General features: G+C 38.2%; 1 protein-coding gene across 1 annotated transcript in view; it reads left to right on the forward strand.

The window, feature by feature from the left end:
- VPS8 (VPS8 subunit of CORVET complex) overlaps nt 1-21,031 on the forward strand; it is a 439,537-nt gene that overhangs the window by 300,736 nt on the left and 117,770 nt on the right. The window contains exons 34-36 of the mRNA XM_007936030.1: nt 8,786-8,875; nt 10,297-10,339; nt 12,753-12,856. Of these exons, the coding sequence (XP_007934221.1) occupies nt 8,786-8,875; nt 10,297-10,339; nt 12,753-12,856 (237 nt within the window). The remainder of the gene's footprint in view (nt 1-8,785; nt 8,876-10,296; nt 10,340-12,752; nt 12,857-21,031) is intronic.

Here is a 21,031-nt window from a genome sequence, read left to right on the forward strand (position 1 = left end):
AGAACCCATTCTAACACAGTAGCATCACAATAAATGGAGAAAAGATTGAAGTTGTCAAAGATTTCATTTTACTTGGATCTGCAATCAATGCCAATGGAAGCAGCAGTCAAGAAGTCAAATGCCATATTTCATTGGGCAAATCTGCTGCAAAAGACCTCTTTAAAGTGTTGAAGAGCAAAGATGTCACTTTGAAGACTAAGGTGCCCCTAACCCGAGCCATGGTATTTTCAGTCACCTCATATGCTGGACAGCGAATAAGGAAGACTGATGAAGAGTTGATGCTTTTGAATTGTGGTATTGGCGAAGAATGCTGAAAATACTATGGACTGCCAGAAGAATGAACAAATCTGTCCTGGAAGAAGTGCAACCGGAATGCTCCTTACATGCAGTAATGGCCAGACTTGGTGTGTTGGTTCTCTAGTGCTGCTATAACAGATATACCACAAGTGGGTGGCTTTAAAAACAGGAATTTATTTTTACAGTTTTAGAGGCTAGAAGTCTGAGTTCAAAGTGCCAGCTCTAGGGATGGGTAAAGGCCCCTTAGGCTTTGGGCTTCGACTCTGCCTCTTGCTCCTGGCCCACTAGCACTGGAGGCATCTCTTAACTGAGATAGCTGATGGCTGCTGAGGCTGACAAACTCAAGGTTGACAGGTAAAATGTCAGAATCCCAAGATTATAAAGCAAATGGCAGGCCACTAGTTCAAGTCCTGAGATTGGCAGGCAACATGGCAGCTTGCTGAATGAAGACTCAACTACATGCAGGGTCAAAGAGTGCCAAAAAGCTCAGAGACCTTTCTCAAAGTTTCTTATGTACTGGAAGCAGACCACATCCCTAAGGCATCTACTCAGTTTCTTATAGCAGATTCTATCATGGAGTTGATTACCAGTTTCATCATGGGGAATCACTACATATAGCTGTCCAGCCACTCAAAACCAGGCCCAGCTAAATGGACACATAACCTTAACTACCACACTTGGTCTCACTTACTTTGGTTTGGTTTTCAGAAGAGACTATTCCCTGGAGAAGGAATCCTCAACACAATGGATTGACACAGTGGCTACAATGATAGTATAGCAAGGATTGTGAGGATGGTGCATGACTGGGCAGTGTTTCATTCTATTGTATAGGGTTGCTTTGAGTAGGAGCTGACTCGATGGCACCTAACAACATGTTTTCCACATTAACAGTCTGTTAATGTCTTACATGTGCCCCTCTTTTATCTTACTCCTAAGAATATTTTGTCCACTTTATTAGTCTTTTCAAAGAAGCTACTTTGGGGTTTGTTAAACCTCTATAGAGAGTTTTTTCTATGTCATATTTCTCCACTAGTTTTCTTGCTTTTATTTTCTTAGCTTGTTTATTTATTAGAAAATCTAAGTTTATTGTTTTTGGTGTTTAAGATCCTATAGTTGATATGTAGTGTTTTCATTGTCATTTTGTTTGAATGCTTTGTATATACTTATAATTTTCCTTTATGATTTCATGGTTTTATCTGAATTAGTTAAAAGCACAATTTTAAATTTGTAAACACATGAGAGAATTTGTATTTTTATGTTGATGTATAATTATTCCATTGGGAAAGCGAATGTAGCCTAGATAATTATTTATGTTTGTTGACTCTTGCTTTGCAGCATGATGGTACTAATATTGGCTATCATTAAGTGCTTATAATGTGCCAGGCAGTGTTCTAAGTGTATTACACATATTTATTTATTTAATCCTCATAACAACTCTGAGTTAGATAATTAACACACATATAAATAATGAACCAGGAATTAAGCTCAGCTCTTTTACTTTCTTAAATGTAACACCTTACTTCTGAGCTTTTGTTTCCTACAATTATACTTCACCTGGCTTTTTATCTCTGTGTGGTTTGTGTGTTTGCCTGTTAACTTGGCTGGGCCTGGTTGAGTGTCTGGGCAGCTAGATGTAGTATTCCCCACAGTAAGATTGGTAATTAACTCCATGGTAGAATGAATTAGAGCAGCTGAGTAGCTGCTTTGGGAATGTGGTCTGCTTCCTGTGTATAAGGAGAACCCTGGGGAACGGTCTCTAGCTTATGGCATGCTTGAACTCTGCATGTAGCCATGCCATTGTTCAGCAGCCTGCCATGCTCTGCCAACCTTGGGACTTTCAGTGGACTTGAATTAATGGCCTGCTGTGTTGTTTGGTAACATCAGGACTGGGCCATTTTTTTTGTTGACCTTGGGCTTGTTAGCCTCAGCAGCCAGTTAGCTGCCTGAGTGAAGAGATGCCTCTAGCTTCGTTGGGCTGGCAGCAAGAGGCAGAGCTGAAGCCCAAGGTCAAGGGGCTTTCACACAGCCCCTAGAGCCTGGCACTTTGAACTCGGACTTCTGGCCTCCCAAACTGTAAGAGAAGGCCATTTCATTTGTGGTATATTCCTGTCAGAGTGGCACTCCTTCACCCTAGATAAACTATTAATGATATTGGGTGTTTCAAATAATTATTTCTTAATTAGATTTATCCTTATACTTTGCTCATAGTTGCTTCTTGCGTCTTAGTCCTTCCTTTGGATTTCTGATCTTTATTCCCTAGTAGTTCTTTCAAACAACAAAAACCAAACATATTGCCACAAAGTAGATCCCATCTTATAGTGACCAAATAGAACAGAGTTAGGACTACCCCATAGGGTTTCCAAGGCTGTAATCTTTATGGACACAGACTACTTCATCTTTCTCCTGCGGAGTGACTGATGGGTTCAAATTACTGGCCTTTTGGTTAGCAGATGAGCACTTAAACACTGCATCACCACAGCTCTTTCAGTGAGGGTCTATTAGCAATGACTTCACTTAGTCTTTGGTTATCTAAAAATGTCTTTATATCCTACTTTGGTGAGTAGTGATTTGGGTCTTAAAAGCTTGCAAACATCCATCTAGATGCAACAATTGTTCTCTTCTTGTCCAGAGCAAAAAAGAATGAAGAAAACCAAAGACACATGGAAACAATTAGTCCAAGGGACTAGTGGGCCATGTGAACCTCAGCTTGTATGACCACGAGACAAGAAGAACTAGATGGTGCCTGGCTAACTACCGAGCTCAACCACTTGGAAACAGATCTGTGCAGGAGATCCTAGATAGAGTGGGAGAACAATGTGGAACAAAACTCAAAATCATAAAAAAGACCAGGCTTACTGGTCTTGATAGAGTCTGGTGAAACCCCTGAAACTACGGCCCTAGTTACCCTTCAGGTCTGGAATTGAACTCACTCTCATGGATTACAAAAAAACAATAGGTATATAAGGTGAACATTTATACCAGGTAGATACACTCCTTAGAACAGTCGATCATGAGAGATCAGAAGGGCAGTAGTTGCCCAAGGGGTAGGAATGCATAGGAAAGAAGGACACAGGGAAGAGGTAAATGCAGGAAGGAAATGGGAAGAGAGCTGTTATATTGTGGGGATTGAAGTCAGTGTCATGAAGCAAAATGTGTATGAACTGCTGCATAAAAAACGAATTAGCTCTGTAAACTCACCCAAACTACAATAATTTAAAAAAAAAAAAAAAAGATTCATTATTTCACCTTCACTTATAATCAGGTATACCTACCGTGGGATCCTCTTTGGCCTGACAAAACGTTCAGATTCACAAGAGTACTGTAGGCCACATCAGTCAACTCAGGAGAGTATAGAACAGGAACCACAGCTTGCCAACAGCACAGGCTCAGTCATTGCTCTCCCATGGCAGTAGCCCACTCAGTAATCCAGGTAGAGTCCTTACAGCTATCCACAAGCTGTTTTTCTGACCTCTCCCACCCCCACTAATGATGCACATAAGTGGGAGTGGGAGAGGTATGATATGGGACCCATCCTGGTTTAGAAGCATATGCTTACAGGTCCCAGTGTCTTATTAACAACCCCATAGGCATAGCTTCCAGAGTCCTCTGGAGAGATGCTAGTTACAAGAATCATCCAACTCAAGGAATCTCTAAGATGTGATTTTCTATCAGATATTTATAGTTCTTCCAGTCTAGATGCAGTTTGCCAGTACCAATGTTGCCTAGTAATATATTAACAAATAGAGCTACAAATACAAAATGAATCAGATGCTGGAGGGTGTAAAGAGTTTTGTTAACCCTTTACCCACAGCAATATTCCAGGGTATATATTTTTCACTTTTCCTTCAACATTTTGAAGATTTTATTCCAGAGTCTGTTAAATTCTGTTGTTATTGATGAGAAGTCTGTTGTTACTCTCATTGTTATCCTTTTGTAAATAATCTGTTTTTACCTTCTAGTTGCTTCTAGGATGTTCCTTTTTGTTTTTAAAGTGTAGTTTGCCTACAGTGTATCAGAGTGTAGTTTGATTTTTATTTGTCCTAATAGTATTCAGCATAGTTCAATATGATTATTACTTCCCATTCATTGGTTCAAAAAATTGCCAGCCATTGTATCTTCAGATATTAACTATCTTCCATTTTCTGTCTTCGAAACTCTGTATGGTGGACCTTCTCATTCTATCCTTTATATTAAACTCTCCTTTTCATCTTTTTTTGCATATTTCATTTTGGGTAATTTTTTCAGGTCTCTTCAGGTTTAGTAATTCTTTCTTCACTGTATTTAATCTGTTGTTTAATCCTCTCATTCAGTTTTTAATGTCTAATATCAGGAGTTCTTTTTCCTTCCCAAAATCTTCTCAACATATTTTGTAATTTCTACTTTCCTCTCGTTAATAAGTTTAAACATACTTGTTTTATATTGTCTTCTGGAGTTTTTCTTTTTAATCTCAAGATGAGGATTGGCAAACTGTGATCCATGGGCCAAATCTAGCCTGTCACTTATTTTGTACATGTTGTTGTTTTAACTTTCTATTGTGATTTGGGTGAAAGTTTACAGAGCAAATTTGTTTTCCATTCAACAAATCATATACATTTTGTTTATGATATTGATTGCCACTGCCTATTTTTGTAAATACAGTTTCATTGGAACACAGCCATGCTTGTTTGTTTTTTCTTCAGCTGCTTTTATGCTACAGCAGAAACATTTGATGAAAATCTAACTATACCAGCATGTTCTAGGAAATAGGACTGGGATAAATTTCTTAGACCTTTCTTCATCTTTACAGACAAAATTTCCCAGCCCCTAGTCAAGATCCTAAAGAGCCTTTGTGGTGCAGTGGTTAAGCTCTCGGCTGCTAAGCAAAATACTAGTGGTTCAAACCCTCCAGGCACTCTGTGGGAGAAAGATGTGGCTGTCCGCTTCCATAAAGATTCCAGTCATGGAAATCCTGTGGGGCAAGTTATGGATTAAACTGTGTTCCCCCAAAATATGTGTTGTAAATCCTAATTTCTATGCCTGTAGTTATAATCCCATTTGGGAATGGATTATTTTTGTAATGTTAATGAGATAAGATTGGTATAGGTGTGTCTTGAGTCAATCTCTTTTGAGATACAAAAGATCAAATAAGCAAGTGAGTGAGCAGAGAGTTGGGGAAGAGAGATGCCAAGTCACATGAAGATTGCTTGGGAGCAGAAGCTCAAACAGACAAGGACCTTCTTCAGAGCCATCAGAGAGAAAAGCCTTCCCCTAGAGCCAGAGCCTTGAATTCAGACTTCTCCCCTCCTAGGCTGTGAGAGAATAGATTTCTGTTCATTAAAGCCACCCATTTTAGGTATTTTTGTTACAGCAACACCAAATAACCAAGGCAGGGCAGTTCTCCTCTGTTCTGTAGGGATTGCTATGAGTCAGAATTGGGTTGATGGCAACAGGTTTGGTTTTGCTCAAGATGCTGGGTATAAATCCCTCTGTGAAGTCTTCCACATCTCACTCATGATTAATTTTTTTCTTTGTTGTTGTATAATAGTTTTGTTTGTAAGCTCATTTTCAATGTTGAGTCCAGCAAAGATTATGATAGTGGTTTTGTAGTTTCTTTTCTTTGGGCTATACTGAAAGGAGGTCTGGTGGCGCAGTGCCTAAGGCATTTGACTGCTAACCAGAAGGCTGGCAGTTCAAACCCACCCACCACTCCATGGAAGGAAGACCGGGCAGTCTACTTCCATAAGGATTTACCTCCTCGGAAACCCAAAGGGGTTGCTATGAGTTGGAATCGACTCGATGGCGGTGAGTTTGGTTTTTGGCTTTGGGCTATACTGATGTGGCAGCAGTTTATATATTTATTTCTTGGCTTGGAGATTCCTGCATTGTGCAGATAGTGTCATTTCAATTTCACATCTGTGTATAGTACAGACTTGGGGTTTCAGTGTCTTCTCAGTTTATTCTACCCTGCTTCCTCAAACATACCTGTGTTAGAGTCAGACTTTCTTATTGCCTCTCTGTCTGTGGGAAAAGTTGTTTGAGTACCTCTTTCATTAGTGGTACCTTCCCTTCCAAAATTCTGGCTTTATGGAGTGGTTTCAGTTCCAACTCGTGATATCTCAGGGGTCAAAGACTATGTCTCATATACCCATGTGGACACTAAAAACCCATGTTCTAGCCATTTGGATCTAAATGAGCCCCACCAATCCAATACTAACAACACTAACAGTTGGAAGAGCATCAAGCTTATAATCCTGTCTTTAATTTCCTTCTTCATGTCTAGCACCTGGGAGTTTTTTGTTTGCTTTGAGTGCAGCTTTAAAAAAAAAATAGTTCATTATAATATGTAAAACATGTTTAAACTTTAGTAGTTGTAAAGTGAGCTAAGTTAGCTCCATTAGCCATATTGCTAGAACCCCTCGTTTACTCTTGAGCCCTTACAGACTAGTTTCTGTTATAATCATTACATTCAAATTACCTTTCCTCCAGCCCTCATCTTCCTTGACCTCTCTATAGCATTTAATACTGTTCACCATCTCTTCTTTTAAACTCTCATCACTGCCCCACCCTACCTCCATAGTTTATCCAAAATTCCACTGTCTCTATTTTCCTTCTTAATTCTCTGACCATAATAAATAAATAAATAAATAAATAGTTTGTTCTCTCACTCCCTAAATGTAGGTATCTACTGAGAATCTGTTCTTGGCCTCTTCTCTCTATACCTTGAAATTTCATGTCATCCTATGGCTGCTGGTCCTTTCTATCCATGGCTTCCAACTTTATATTCTAAACCTGTACTGTCCAATACAATGTCCATCACTAAATGTGGCCATGGAGTGCTTGAAATGTGGCTGGTGCAGACTGAGATGTGCTGTAAGCGTAGAATACACACTGATTTCACAGACTTAGTGTGAAAAGAAGAATATAAATCACTTCAATTTTATATTGATTACATGTTGAAGTGATATTTTAGATACATTGGATTAAATTAAATAAAATGTATTTCACTTGTTTCTTTTTGTTTTTTTCATATGTGGCCACTACAAGATTCTAAATTAGATATGTGGCTCATATTATATTTCTTTTGGACAGCTCTATTCTAGACCTGACCTCTCTCCTTAGCTCTACCCCCATGTTTTCAGGGTATAGTCCAGTCTACCACTCTCTCAGGGAACCCGGCTGAAAACCCAGAATCATTTTTGGCTCAAGTATTCCAGGTCTCCACAGTAAATCTTTTGCCAAGGCCTATGATTCTTTCTTTAGACTGTCTGTTTAAGTCCTCCCCTCCTCTGTTCCATCTGTTTCTTTGTTTGGTCCTTATTAACCTTTTATTATTACTATATGAAATTTTTTGTTACTCCCCTAATTCCAGTTTCTACCCTCTCTACTCCACATTTCTTAGATTTATCTTCTGAGAACTATCGCTGGTTATATCACTTCTCTCTTTTCCTAGAGTATGAAACCCAAGTTTCATAAGCTGACAACTTAAACCTTCTATGAATCTTGCTCTGACCTATATTTTCAACATAATTTCTTACTCATTCTCTTTCCTACTCCCCATAATAGCCAGCTAGCCTACTTATTCCTTATATGCTACCAGTGTTTGCCCTCCTCTATGTCTTTGCTCTAAAGGACCTCTGGGGGTACAGTGTTTAAAGAGCTCTAACCGAAAGGTTGATGTTTCAGAACCACCAGTGCCTCCATAGGAGAAAGATGGGACATTCTACTTCCCTAACAATTTATAGCCTTCAAAATCCTATGAGACAGTTCAGCTCTGTCTTTCAGGGTCACTATGAATCTGAATCAATTCAATGGCAGTGGGTTTTGGTTTTATTGTCTTTGCTCATGCCACTCTTCAAACTTTGAATACTATTTTTTATTATACTATTTTTTAAAAACATTTCCCACTATTAGTCATTACCTAAGTACTGCCTAAGGCATTTGACTGCTGACCAGAAGGCTGGTGGTTCAAACCCTCTAGCCACTCCTCGGAAGGAAGATTGGGTAATCTACTTCCGTAGTGATACCGCCTCAGAAACCCAAGGGAGGGTCACTATGAGTTGGGTTCGACTCGATGGCATTGAGTTTGGTTTTTGGTTTTAAGGACTAGATCAGATGCTAGTTCTTGTGTAGTTATCCACTCTCTTCTTAAATTCCCATAGTTCTGGCTGTATGTCTCTTATATCACCTAGAAATTTCTAGTTTTTAATATTACTGTTTGTGTGTGTGTGTGTGTGTGTGTAACCTTTTCTCCAATGTCTCTACCTTACTTAGGTGCATAACAATTTTTTGAATAAACAAGTGAAAAAAATTAATGAACTTGGTCCAATTAGAATTGTCACGTGGCCCTAGAAGACTGGAAAGTAAAATCTTTGCATATGTAACATGCAGGTGTAAAGTAGTGTACCACTAAGATATGAATTCATTTATCATGTGCCTTTTCTTCTTTTATTCTTCTCACTCAACAAACAAGATTTGTAAACAAAAATATTTCTATTTTCTTCTTTCTTAGATTACCCAAAAATATCAACTTCATGAAGTCACTGCTTATCTGTTGGAGAAAAAAGGAGATATTCATGGTGCCTTCTTAATAATGCTGGAGGTGACATTTTACTGTATTTGTTTTGTAATGCTTCTATATATGCCTCTATTCATTCATCAATCTATCTTCTTTTTTATGTTTCAAATTAAGCTGCAGATGTTTGTACTTTTTACCCCTGAATACTTTTATCAGAGGTATCATTGTCTAGAGTTCAATATTTTTGGTTCTTTTTTTTTTGGTAAAACTGACGCACAGAAAAATGCACATATCCAAAGTGTACCATTTGATGAGTTTCAACAAATACATGTATCTGTGTAGCTCAGATCCTAACAAGATGGAAAACATTAGCATCACCCCCAGAAAGTTCTCTTATCGTCCTTTCCAGTCAGTTTCCATCTCCCTGAGACAACCACTCTTCTGATTTTTTTCCCCCATGAATTAGTTTTGCCTATTCATTCATATTAGGAGCTCTGATAGCTTGGTGCCTAAGGCACTTGACTGCTAACCAGAAGGCTGGTGGTTCAGACCCACCAGCCACTCCTTGGAAGGAAGGTTGGGCAATCTACTTCAGTAGTGATACCGCCTCAGAAACCCAAGGAAGGGTTGCTATGAGTCGAGTCCGACTCGATGGCACATAACAACAACAACATTCATTCATATTAATGGACTCATCCACTATGTTGTACTCTTTGTATATAGTTATAAAGCTTCACTCAGTATAATGTTTTTGAGGTTTATCTCTTATTATTTCATCTAGTTTGTTGCTTCTTATTGCTGAGTAACATTTAATTGTATGAATACAGGCAGTTCCCAGATTACAAACAAGGCCCATTCCTAAATATGCCTTTAAGTCATATTTATAAGTAAGTCAGAACAGGTGCATAGGATTCTTATTTAGCCTTTAGTGCAAGAAAAAGGAGCTCTAGTAGCACAGTGCCTTAGGCATCCGACTGCTAACCAGAAGGTTGGTGGTTCAAACCCACCAGTCACTCCCCAGAAGCAAGATTGGGCAATCTACTTTATAAAGATTTACTGCCGCAAAACCCAATAGGGGTCTCTATGAGTCAGAATCAATTCAAAGATAGTGGGTTTGGTTTTGGTTTTTTAATACAAGTAAAGGCCTTTTTCAGTGATGTAAAAGTTCATGGGTATCAAGTGAAGGTGATTATGAGGCAAGTTGGAGTTGATTCAGTCATTTCAAAGTGAGGACAAATTTGCTTAACTTTAAAGGGCAAGTCCCAGTTGCCCATAAGTTGGACTTTAGTAACCCAGGGACTTACTGTAGCTGATATTTTGGGTCTCTTCTAATACTGCTAGCTATACTTTCTATATACATAAATGTTCTCTTCTGAATGACAGTAAGGGACTTTCCTTAATAACCTTGTTGTTTCTTGGGGGCTTTCCTTTAAAAGATATCAGTGTAAATATTTGATGGATTAGAAATATATTCTTTTCATCTCTTGTCTTCTTTTACTTCTCAGAGACTACAAAGGAAACTTCAAGAGATAACACATGAAGATGAAAGTAAGATTTTGAGTATAAAATTATAATCATTTTTCTTCCATGAACCCTGAGTTTTTAATCTTGCATTTATTAAGTAATAATTACATTAGTCCATCTGCATAATGACTGGTTATCCACTTCAGCATTGATCCAAATTTCAGCTAGTTTTGAAGGGTTCATAATAGGAAATCACATAAACCATTGTAACTTTGTGATACTAATTGTCAGTCATGTTAGATGTATAGAAAATTAATGTTTACTGCTATCAGATTTTTTAACTTTTTTGTTATAATTTGGTACTTATGTTTGATTATGTATAGATGGTATACATAACTAACATCCTAAAATATTCCTATAATAATGTACTAAGCAGTAGTAAATCAGAGCTTCTAGTTAATAAGTAAGCCAGTGTTTCTATAGTGAATATGTACAGTTCTTTTCTAGAGCAATAAATTTTAACATTTTAGAGTCTTGAATGGCTTTGTTACACATAGATATATAATCTTAATAATATTCCTTGACATTTTCAAAATAGTCTGGAAGTCAAGGAATCACTTCATAGGTGAATTTTAGATTATCTTAGCTCTTTACCTGTTCTCTTAATATACCTTTTCCCATAATTCTCTGTAGAGTACTTGATACTCTATATATTGTTTGATAGTCAGTTCTTAGTTGATAGGGTCTATGTTGTATCTTGAGCAACTGGTATTACACTAACTATTTTTGGAATTCATCAACACTTGATTGACTTTGCCTTATTGGTAGTCCAACTAGACAGTTATTTTTTTTCCCATCAGTATATGTTTAATAGATTCTATTATGTTGGTTTGTTGCATTTATAACACTTTCACTTTTAAATTTAGTATTACAGGAATAATTTTTTTCAAACAATACATGGATTGAGGGAAAAGTAAGAAGAATACTTCCCCAAAATCAGTACAGTGATTTGCAGGTGATTTGTCGAGAGAAGCCAGTTCTTTGAATTCCAGTGAAAATAAATTTCCCACTACTAGTCTCATGGCCACATCCACTTTCAGTTGAATTTTGACAGTATGCTTAAGATTTTTTGATGATCTGTTAATTACAGGGCACTGTGATAGTTCCTATGGGTTATGCATAGAGAACAAAAACACAGCCCCCACCAAAGAACTGCAGTGTAGCGAAGGGGATAGATATATAAATAATGGAGTGTTATAAAAGAGATACAATGAGTGTGCCAAAGGAGAGTGGAAAATTAGGAAGTCATTTGTGACCAATAAATCAGAGCTAGCTTTATGGAACACATGGCCTTTGAAGTAAAACTGGAAAGATGAGTAGGCAAAAGCCTATCAGGCAAAAGAGAAAAGACCTTCAAGCTCAGGGGAGAGATGAACATGAAAGTGCCTGGCCAGTAACCTCAGGAGGTAAGAAATAATATAACTACAAAAGCTCACGGAGGGTGAGAAGATGAGCCAGAACATTTACTTAGGGTCAGAGAGTTACTTACATTCTATTTTTAAAAAAATAGAGGTCTTTGATGGTTTTTGTGGAGAGCATGATCTCTTTGGATTTGCGTTGATGAAAACTAGTGGCAAAAACTTTAGTGAGAGAGAGGCAGAATTTGGAAGTCAAAAGTTTAATTAAAAGACTTGCGTAGTACAGATGAAGAGCTCCACTGAGGTAAAAGTGGTGGGCATGTGAGAGAGTGAAAGCAGGATTAACAGCACTCGGCAATTTATTTGAATATGTGAGGTGAAGGAGAGGGAAGTGTCAAAGATGATGAAGTTTTATAAATTGGTTGACTTAGAGATAATGGTTCCTTTAACATAGTTGAAAATATGGGGTAGGACAGGTTTGAAATGAGGAGAAAAATCAGATGGGATTTGCACATACGAAGTTCAAAGTGCCGAGAGACTATCCGTGTGCAGGTAGATGTCCTAGAGACAGTAGAAAATTCAGCCTGCAAATTATGAAAAGAATAAGGGCTAAAGGTGTATATGTTAAAGTTATTAGCAAGGACGTGAGAATTGAAACCACAAGAGTGGCTGAGATCACTGAAAAATGAAAAAAGAACCTAAGGTGTAGTATCTTGGGGAAATACTTACATTTAAGAAATAGGTGGAAGAAGAGCTGTTAGAGCAAGAAAGGTGAAGGATAGTCTCTGCTACTAGTCTACACACAGACAGATGATTGGGGATTTTCCACAGCTAAGGCATATGATGATGCTGCATAAAATGTGCTTTATGTGTATTATGAATATCAAATGTTTATATGGAAAACTATTATTTAGAATCATCTGTTTTTTAATCTATTGTGACAGTATTAGGTCTTAGAGATGATTTTATAATAAAAATCTAAAGCTTTGCAAAGAACAAAAGAGTTTAATTTTTCACAGAAGCTCTGAGATTATCAGTAATATATCCTTAAGAGATCTTTACACTTTTTCTGAATCTAGATACAAAAGAGGATCCCTCGTTGAAGGATGTTGAAGATACCATGGTACAGACAATTTCCCTTTGCCAGAGAAATTCACATAATTTGAACCAGCAGCAACGAGAGGTAGGAGAATGACTACTTAGACATTTAAAAACCTGCTCTGGTCTGAAGCGAGGAATTAATTCTGTTTCACTGCCCTCTCAGCCACCTGAGTTTAATTCAGCTGGATTTTAATCACTGTTTAGTGCTCCCAGGAGTGCAAGACTCCTGACGTTATTATGAGCAGTGCCTGGCCTCTTTGTTCTCACAAAAAGCTTTATACTCTTAGGTTTGGCTGGGCTGCAGAACTTAAGGTACATGCATAGTAATGTCCTTGTTCTCTTTGGGCTGAGATTTGTGTATTCCGTGTACTGTGGATACGTCATTATTTATCATCTCTTCAATTCCCTGTGGAGGAAAGTGAGCATAAGGAGCTGGAGAGAAGCCCTTGAGGGATACAGAGAAAGCAAGAAAAGGTCAGAAGAGGTTATAATGGAGTAGTCTCAACCTTGGCTGCTCATTACAGTCACCTGGGGAACATAGACAAACCCCAGTGTTCAGGCTGCACCCCAGACCAATTAAATTAAAACCTCTGGAGTTGGAACCCAGTCATCAGTATTTTTAAACCCTACCTCGATTCCAGTGTGTAGTCAAGGCTGGGAACCACTGCTCTAACAAATCCCAGACTGCAAAAAAAGGGGAAAAAACCCTGACGACGGTATAGTTTAGCACCTGGTCCAGGTGGGAGTTATAGCAGTAAAGCAGAAATTAAGGGAGTGAGATGTGACTTGAAGCCAAATTCTGCAGTTGTTTTAAGAAGTCGAGATGTGACTTGAAGCCAAATTCTGCAGTTGTTTTAAGAAATCGAGTTGTGGAATGATACAGCCTAACTGCCCTTCCAAGGCTCCGGCTCCTAACTTGACACCTAACCTCTTTCTGCTGCCTGGGCTTCTGAAATGGAAAGCAGTGCTAATTTTTCCATTATGTAGCCTTGCATGTTATAATGAAAATATTAAATCTCGATATCTATTCAGTTCTTATGAGATAGGTAAATTTCTCCTTTATATATTTTTCAGATTTAAGTTTTTATCAAGGATTTTTCAAGGTCTTAAGTTATGAAAACTCTTTAGAATATAAAGTGTATATGACAAGCATGTAAATATAGATGTGACTCCTTTATTTAAAAACCTATTTTTTGTGAACTGATATATATTAATCATTTTATTACTTTTAACAGTGGTTGGGAATTTACAGAGCAAATTAGTTTTCCTTTCCACAGTTTATATACGTTTTGTTTTTTAAAAAATCATGTACTACAGAAAGTTGCATGGAAGGATTTTTTTTTTTTTAATTATCCTATATCCACAGTACTACCCAGAAATAGCCATCATTGTTATTTAGTGAACATCACTTTCTGGTAGTGCACTGCCTAAGGCACTTGACTTCTAAACAGAAGGCTGGCAGTTCAAACCCACCAGCCACTCCTTGGAAGGAAAGTTGGGCAATCTACTTCCATAGTGATACTGCCTCAGAAACCCAAGGAGGAGTCGCTATGAGTCAGGTCCTACTTGATGGCACATAACAACAATGGGCTGATATAATTTTAGGGAAGTTGCATCAAATGGTGTTTGCCTCTAAAAAATAAATATAGTATACCATTTCATTTAGGAAGCTTACATGAAATTGAGGAATTTCTAAATTTCATATAAATGTTTCTTCACCATACTTCCTCTTAGTCAGTCTCTCTACCATAGAGAGACCATACCACTGGGGACACCAGACTCAATTGGCACAACAAAATATGTAAAAATCTTGTTCCTCAGCCAACATTGGTGAGTAGTGACTGGGGTCTAAAAAGCTTTTGAGCAGCCATCTAAGATGAAGCTAATGGTCTCCTGTCGTCGTAAGTGAAGAAGAGTGCAAAAAACCAAGGGCATTTGAAACGATCAGCCCTAGAATGTAATGGACCTTGAGACCAGAAGAGCTAGATGGTGCTTGGCTACCAATGCCAACCACTCGGGAAGGGATCAAAACTGGAGATCCAGGATAGAGTGGGAAGGAAAATGTGGAACAAAATCCAAAATCACAATAATGACCAGAATTACTGGTCGGATGGAGTCTGGTGAGACCCCCAAGACTATGGCCCTAGGATACACTTTGGGCCTGGTATAAAACTCACTCCTAAAGACTGGCTTTCAACCCAGAAGTAAATAAGATGTACACGCAGACCACTCAGCCCAAGGTGATGTACCCACCTACTCTACAGAGATACATCCCTTGGAGCAATTGGTCATGGGGCACCAGAGAGGCAACATTCACACAGAGGAAAAGCAGGACACACAGGAGTGCATAACTAAGAAGGGCACAGGGATGGGGGTGAGGTGAGCGGTTACTGGGAAGGGAGAGAAGGAGAGTGGGTTAGGGTTGGGGATGGTAATTGGGGAGTGAAACTAAATGTACACAAAATTTTGAATGTAAAACAAATTATGCTCTGTAAATTTGCACCTGAAGCACAATAAAAAAATAAGTCTCTCTAAAGTTAAAAAAAAATCTGAACACATGTAATAGCTTGGAATTATTACATTTAATATGTTTATAATTACATTTAAGTTATTTATTTCTATAACACCATGCCAGTAAGGATATTCACATAAACTGATACCTGCTTCAGACCCACCTTTCCATCCCTCCTAATTTTAATTCATTATATTATTATTTTGCATCATTAAGGTGTATAACAAGGAGCTCTAGTGGTGCAGTGATTAAGGCATTTGGCTGCTAACAAAAAGCTCGGAGGTTCGAACCCACCAGCCACTCTGCAGAAGAAAGATGAGGCAGTCTACTTCCATAAAGATTTACAGCCTTGGAAACCCAGTGATGGTCGCTATGAGTCAGAATTGACTAAATGGCAATGAGAGTTGGAAGGTTTATAACGGTTATATTCTGTATCCATGATTCACATAGTTACTTTAAGGAAAGATTTGAAGATATTCAATCTTCTGATGAAACGTTTGTGAGAAGATATCATAGACAGTTCATTATCAAGCTTTTATATTCTTCAAATTTTTTAGTTATTCTAAGATTTGTAGTAAATTTCAGATAAAGACAATAGTTCTTATTTTTATTCCTCCAAAACAAAACAAAGGAAAGCAAACAACCATTAAAATCCCCAAACTTAATGTATTTTATAAAACCTGTCTAGCATTTTCACAAAAACAGTATTTACATAAAAATAAACCTCCATAAATGTTTGTTGTTGTTATTTTGAAACCTGTTTAGAAATGAAACAGAAACCAGGTTGTTGGGGGCAGGGTAAGTAGAGAGTGGGGTATATGTGAAAGAGAAAAAGAAAACCCAGGAGACAGAAGGACTTCTCTTACATGCAGCCAGTAAATGATGTAGAAATAATTCTAGGGAAGTGAAATTTTAAAAGGATAGAAAACAGCGTTTACTGTCTTTATTAAAACAAACAGATCCCAACTCAGACACATTTGCTTTTTGGATTTTTGGGTTTGTCATGGGCTGGGTTCTCTAGAGAAGCAAAACTAATGAAGGTTGCACGTGGGGGTGGGGGGTGGATTCATCTCAAGAAAATGGCTCATGTCATTGTAGAGTCTGGCATGTCCCAAGTGCATGGGTCAGACATCAAGCTGAAAGTTGCTTCTGACTAACACAGCGACAGGGGCTGATGAACACAAGATTGGCAGGCAGTGTAGCAGGCTGCTAGCTTTAGAGGATGTCGAATCCAAGATGGGCAGGTAAAATGGCAGATTGTTTGCTTACAGGCTGCAGAGGCAACAATCCCAAGATTGTCAGGCAATATGGCAGGCCACTGGTTCAAGTCATGGAATCAGAGATGATGATGATAAGCTAGATGCAGCATTAAGATCTAGCAGAAACCAGAGAATTGTCCCAGGACGTCCATGTGTATGTATACTAGAAGCAGGCCATACCCCTGAGGAAACTCCCTTTCAACTGATTGGCTGCTCATAACACATCTCGTCATGGAGGTGGTTATATTATATCAGATCTCATCATGGGGAATGACTACATCATACGTGCTTAAGCCACTTAGAATCATGGTCCAGCCAAGTTGACACACAACCTTAATGATCACATGGTTTTTTTGGGGGACAGGGGGGGACAAAAAAAGAATGAATGTTCTTTTTGCCACATCAAAGAAGTCCTTATTCCTGTCTCTGATTAAAGGAAACAGAGTTTAAATCTAGTTAGAATAATCCCCTAGAACTCTAGATTTTATATTCATTCTACCATTAATACATGTGAATCTGGACTTATTTCAGCTTATATGAGCCTAATTGTTCTATTTATTAACTGTGTTAATAATTGTCATCTTAAATTTTCCATGAGAGGAAGGAAGACTATCATATAGATATCAGAGAGGAGATGGAAGTATCAAAACAATACAAGAGGCTTCTGTTAAATATGGGAGCTTTGGTGATGTAGTGCCTGAAGCATTTGACTGCTAACCAGAAGGCAGGCAGTTCAAACCCACTAGCCATTCCTTGGAGGGAAGATTGGGCAATCTACTTCCATAGAGATACTGCCTCAGAAACCCAAGGAGGGGTTGTTATGAGTTGGGACTGACTCAGTGGCAGTAAGTTTTTTTTTTTTTTTTTCTTTTGGTCTGTTAAATATATATAAATATAGCCAGTCTAGTATTCATAAATCAAGAGTAACTAATGCTTTAGAAAAGAGAAATTTTTTTGAATTGTTAGAATTAAAAAAGAAAATTTTAAAGGCAAATTTCTGAACATAATAAATATAAAAACCAAACGCTTAAAATTGGGTGTGCCATATATAATTAAAGAGCCATAAAATCCCCAAACTTAATGTATTTTATAAAACCTGAAATACACAGAAATAAATGATATGATTAGGAAAACAAGTTTAGATAGTGTCTCTTAATTTACTTTTTAGCTACCTACCTATTTTAAGGTAAGGTACCTATTTTTTACCTACTTTAAAATAGGTAGGTAGCTAAAAAGTAAATTAAGAGATACTGTCTTAATGAAAATCAAGATTAAAAGTTCATAAGTATACAATTTGTATGTACTATAAAATTGTCCACATATGTTATAGAGCTAACAGGAGACAAAAGGTAGGATAAGTTCTTAGCCACAGCCACGCACCTTGAAGGAATGAGTCACAGGGCCTGCAAGCTCAGGACCATGGTCGAGGGTGGCATCAGGCTCAGTTAGCATGATGTAGCATGACACAAAAACCTTGTTCTACATCCTGCTTTGGTGAGTAGCAGCTAGGGTCTTAGAAGCTTACGAGTGGCCATCTGAGATGCAGCAATTGGTCTCCCCTCGTCTGGAGCAAATAAGAATGAAGAAAATCAAAGGTGCATTGGAATAATTACTCCAAGGGACTAATGGACCATAGGAACCTCAGCCTATACTACCCTGAGACCAGAAGAACAAGATTGCACCCAGATATCTGTGCCAACCACTCAGAAAGGGATCAAAATTGGAGATCCTGGATAGAATGGGAAAAAATGTGGAACAAAATTCAAAAACATAAAAAAGACCAGGAATATTGGTCAGATAGAGACTGATAAAACCCCTGAGACTGTGTCCCCTAGGCACCCTTCAAGCCTGGAATTACTCCTGTGGCTTAACTCTAAGCAAAATAATAGACAGGCCTATGAGCTGAACATTTATCCCAGGAAGATGCATTCCTTAGAACAGTCAACCATGGGAGATAAGAAGAGTAGCATTTGTGCAGCAAGGAAGCTAGGGAGGCAGGAGTACATAGGTAAGAAGGACATAGGGAAAGGGTAACCTCAGGGAGGAAGTGGGAAGAGAGCTATTATATTGTCGGGATTGTAATCAGTGTCACAAAACAAGATGTATATGAATTGTTGAATGGAAAACAAATCTGCTCTGTAAAATTTCACTCATCACAATAAAAAGTTAAAAAAACAAAAGTTCATGAATTGTGGATAAAATAAAGACTGGCCAGTAGATAACATAGTTTAACTGTTATCTTAAAAACTTAAGTGCATAAAAGGCAGCAGCATAAAATCCTGGCCTTAAAAAACTTCAAATGAGGGCAGATAAGGATCCCCTAATAGGGCTTCTGGTAGGCACAAACATTTCTTTGTTCAAAAGCTTGTCTGTTCCAACCCAGAGGCACCTTGGAAGACAAGCCTTAGTGATCTTCTTCCAAAAGATCACAGCCTTGAGAACCCTATAGAGCAGTTCTACTCTGCACATGTGGGGTCGCCATGACTCGGAATTGATGTGATGGCAACTAACAACAAGAAAATGGAGAAAAGATTGAAATTGTCAAGGATTTCATTTTATGTGGATCCACAATCAACGCCCATGGAAGCAGCTGTAAAGAAATCAATGTTTTGCAGTGGGCCAGTCTGTTGCAAAAGGCCTCTTTAGAGTGTTAAGAAGCAAAAATGTCACTTTGAAGACTAAGGTGTGCCTAATCCAAGCCAAGGAGCTCTGGTAGCATAATGCCTAAGGCACTTGACTGCTAACCAGAAGGCTGGTGGTTCAAACCCACCAGCCACTCCTCAGAAGGAAGATGGGGCAATCTACTTCTGTAGTGATACTGCCTCGGAAACTCAAGAAGGGTTCGCCATGTGTTGGGTCCGACTCGACGGCACATTAACGACAACAACAACAATCCAAGCCATGGTAATAGCCTCACATACATGTGAGGGCTGGACAATGAATAAAGAAGACTCAAGAAGAGATGGTGCTTTTGAGTTGTGATGTTGATGAAGACTACTAAAAATACCATGCACTGCAAGAAGGACAAATAAATCTGTCTAGGAAGAAGTAAGCCAGAATGCTCCTTTGAGTGAAAAGGGCCACACTTCATCTCACCTACTTTAATCATGTTGTCAGAAAAGACCACTCCCTGGAGAAGGAGATCATGCTTGGTAAAGTGGAGGGTCAGTAAAAAAGGGAAAGATCCTCAATGAGATGGATTGACACAGTAACTGCAGCGATGGGCTTAAGCATAGCAAGGATCGTGAGGGTGGTGAAGGACCAGGCAGTGTTTCATTCTGTTGAATGTAGAATCACTCTGAGTTGAAGCCAACTTGATGGCACCTAACAACAACAACAAGAAGTAGAGTTCTTTAATGGGAGATTTCCCAGTGGGAAAGTCTGCTAGATCCATAGCCAGCCCCCTTTGCCTTAAACTCATCCCTATTTCCATTGCTAGACAAGTTATACAGTCCCAGGTGGTAGAGTACAGAACATGCCCTCCTCAGTAAATAATCATGTTTGTCCTGCCCAGTCAGTACTGGTTTTTCTTCATATTTCTTGTATATTCACAGCAATAGGTTCCTCCTAAGATACTAGGTTAGTTAGAGTCTTTGTAAATCATTACCCAACAAGAAAACATGTTGGAAATGTTAAAAAATGTGTTGCTTTGATTTTTGATACTAAAGATTTTTCCTTAGGTTTAGGAAGAACACAGAAGTTGGAGTCAGCCTGTTTATTGGCAGTGAACTTTGGTTAATTATTTAACTTCTCTAAACCTTCCTTAGTTGAAATGAAGATGATACCTCCTGTAAAAGTTTATTATGTGATTCAAATGAAAAAATATGTATAAAGCATTTAATGTAACATCTGACACATAATGGGAATAAATAAATGATAGATCTTTTTATCTCATGGCATGGTTGGAGATGTTAATTGGAATAATGTTAGCTTCCACTTCTGGTCTGTGATGATTTAGGAAATACAAAATAAGATCGGATATAGGAAAAAAAACTTTGTGGATAACCTTTATTCATTTACCTTGCTTGATACAGCTAAAGAAGAATTTAGGGGACTTTGTCAGTGATGCATTTATACCAGAGTATACAGGCATACCTTGGAGATACTGCGGTGTGGATTCTAGACCACCGCAATAAAGTGAATATTGGAAAATGGCGAGTCATGCATTTTTTGTTTGTTTGTTTGTTTCCCAGTGCGCGTAACAGTTATGTTTATACTATCCTGTACTCTGTTAAGTATGCAATAGCATTATGAAAAAGTTCCAAATATGAGAATTACCAAAATGTGGCCCAGAGACACCAGTGAGTACATGCTGTTGGAAAATGATGCTGATAGCGTTGCTCTTGCTCATCACAGGGTTGGCACAAACCTTCAGTTTGTAACAATCTGTGAAGTGCAGTAAAACGAAGCACAATAAAATGAGGTATGCCTGTATAAGGATCTAGCAGGAAGCTCTACTATGGCTCCTTGAACCTAGGTTTGTCTA

The sequence above is a fragment of the Orycteropus afer genome, unplaced genomic scaffold (genome assembly GCF_000298275.1).
Source record: "Orycteropus afer afer isolate SDZICR_OR568_19922 unplaced genomic scaffold, OryAfe1.0 scaffold00032, whole genome shotgun sequence".
Lineage (NCBI taxonomy): Eukaryota > Metazoa > Chordata > Mammalia > Tubulidentata > Orycteropodidae > Orycteropus > Orycteropus afer.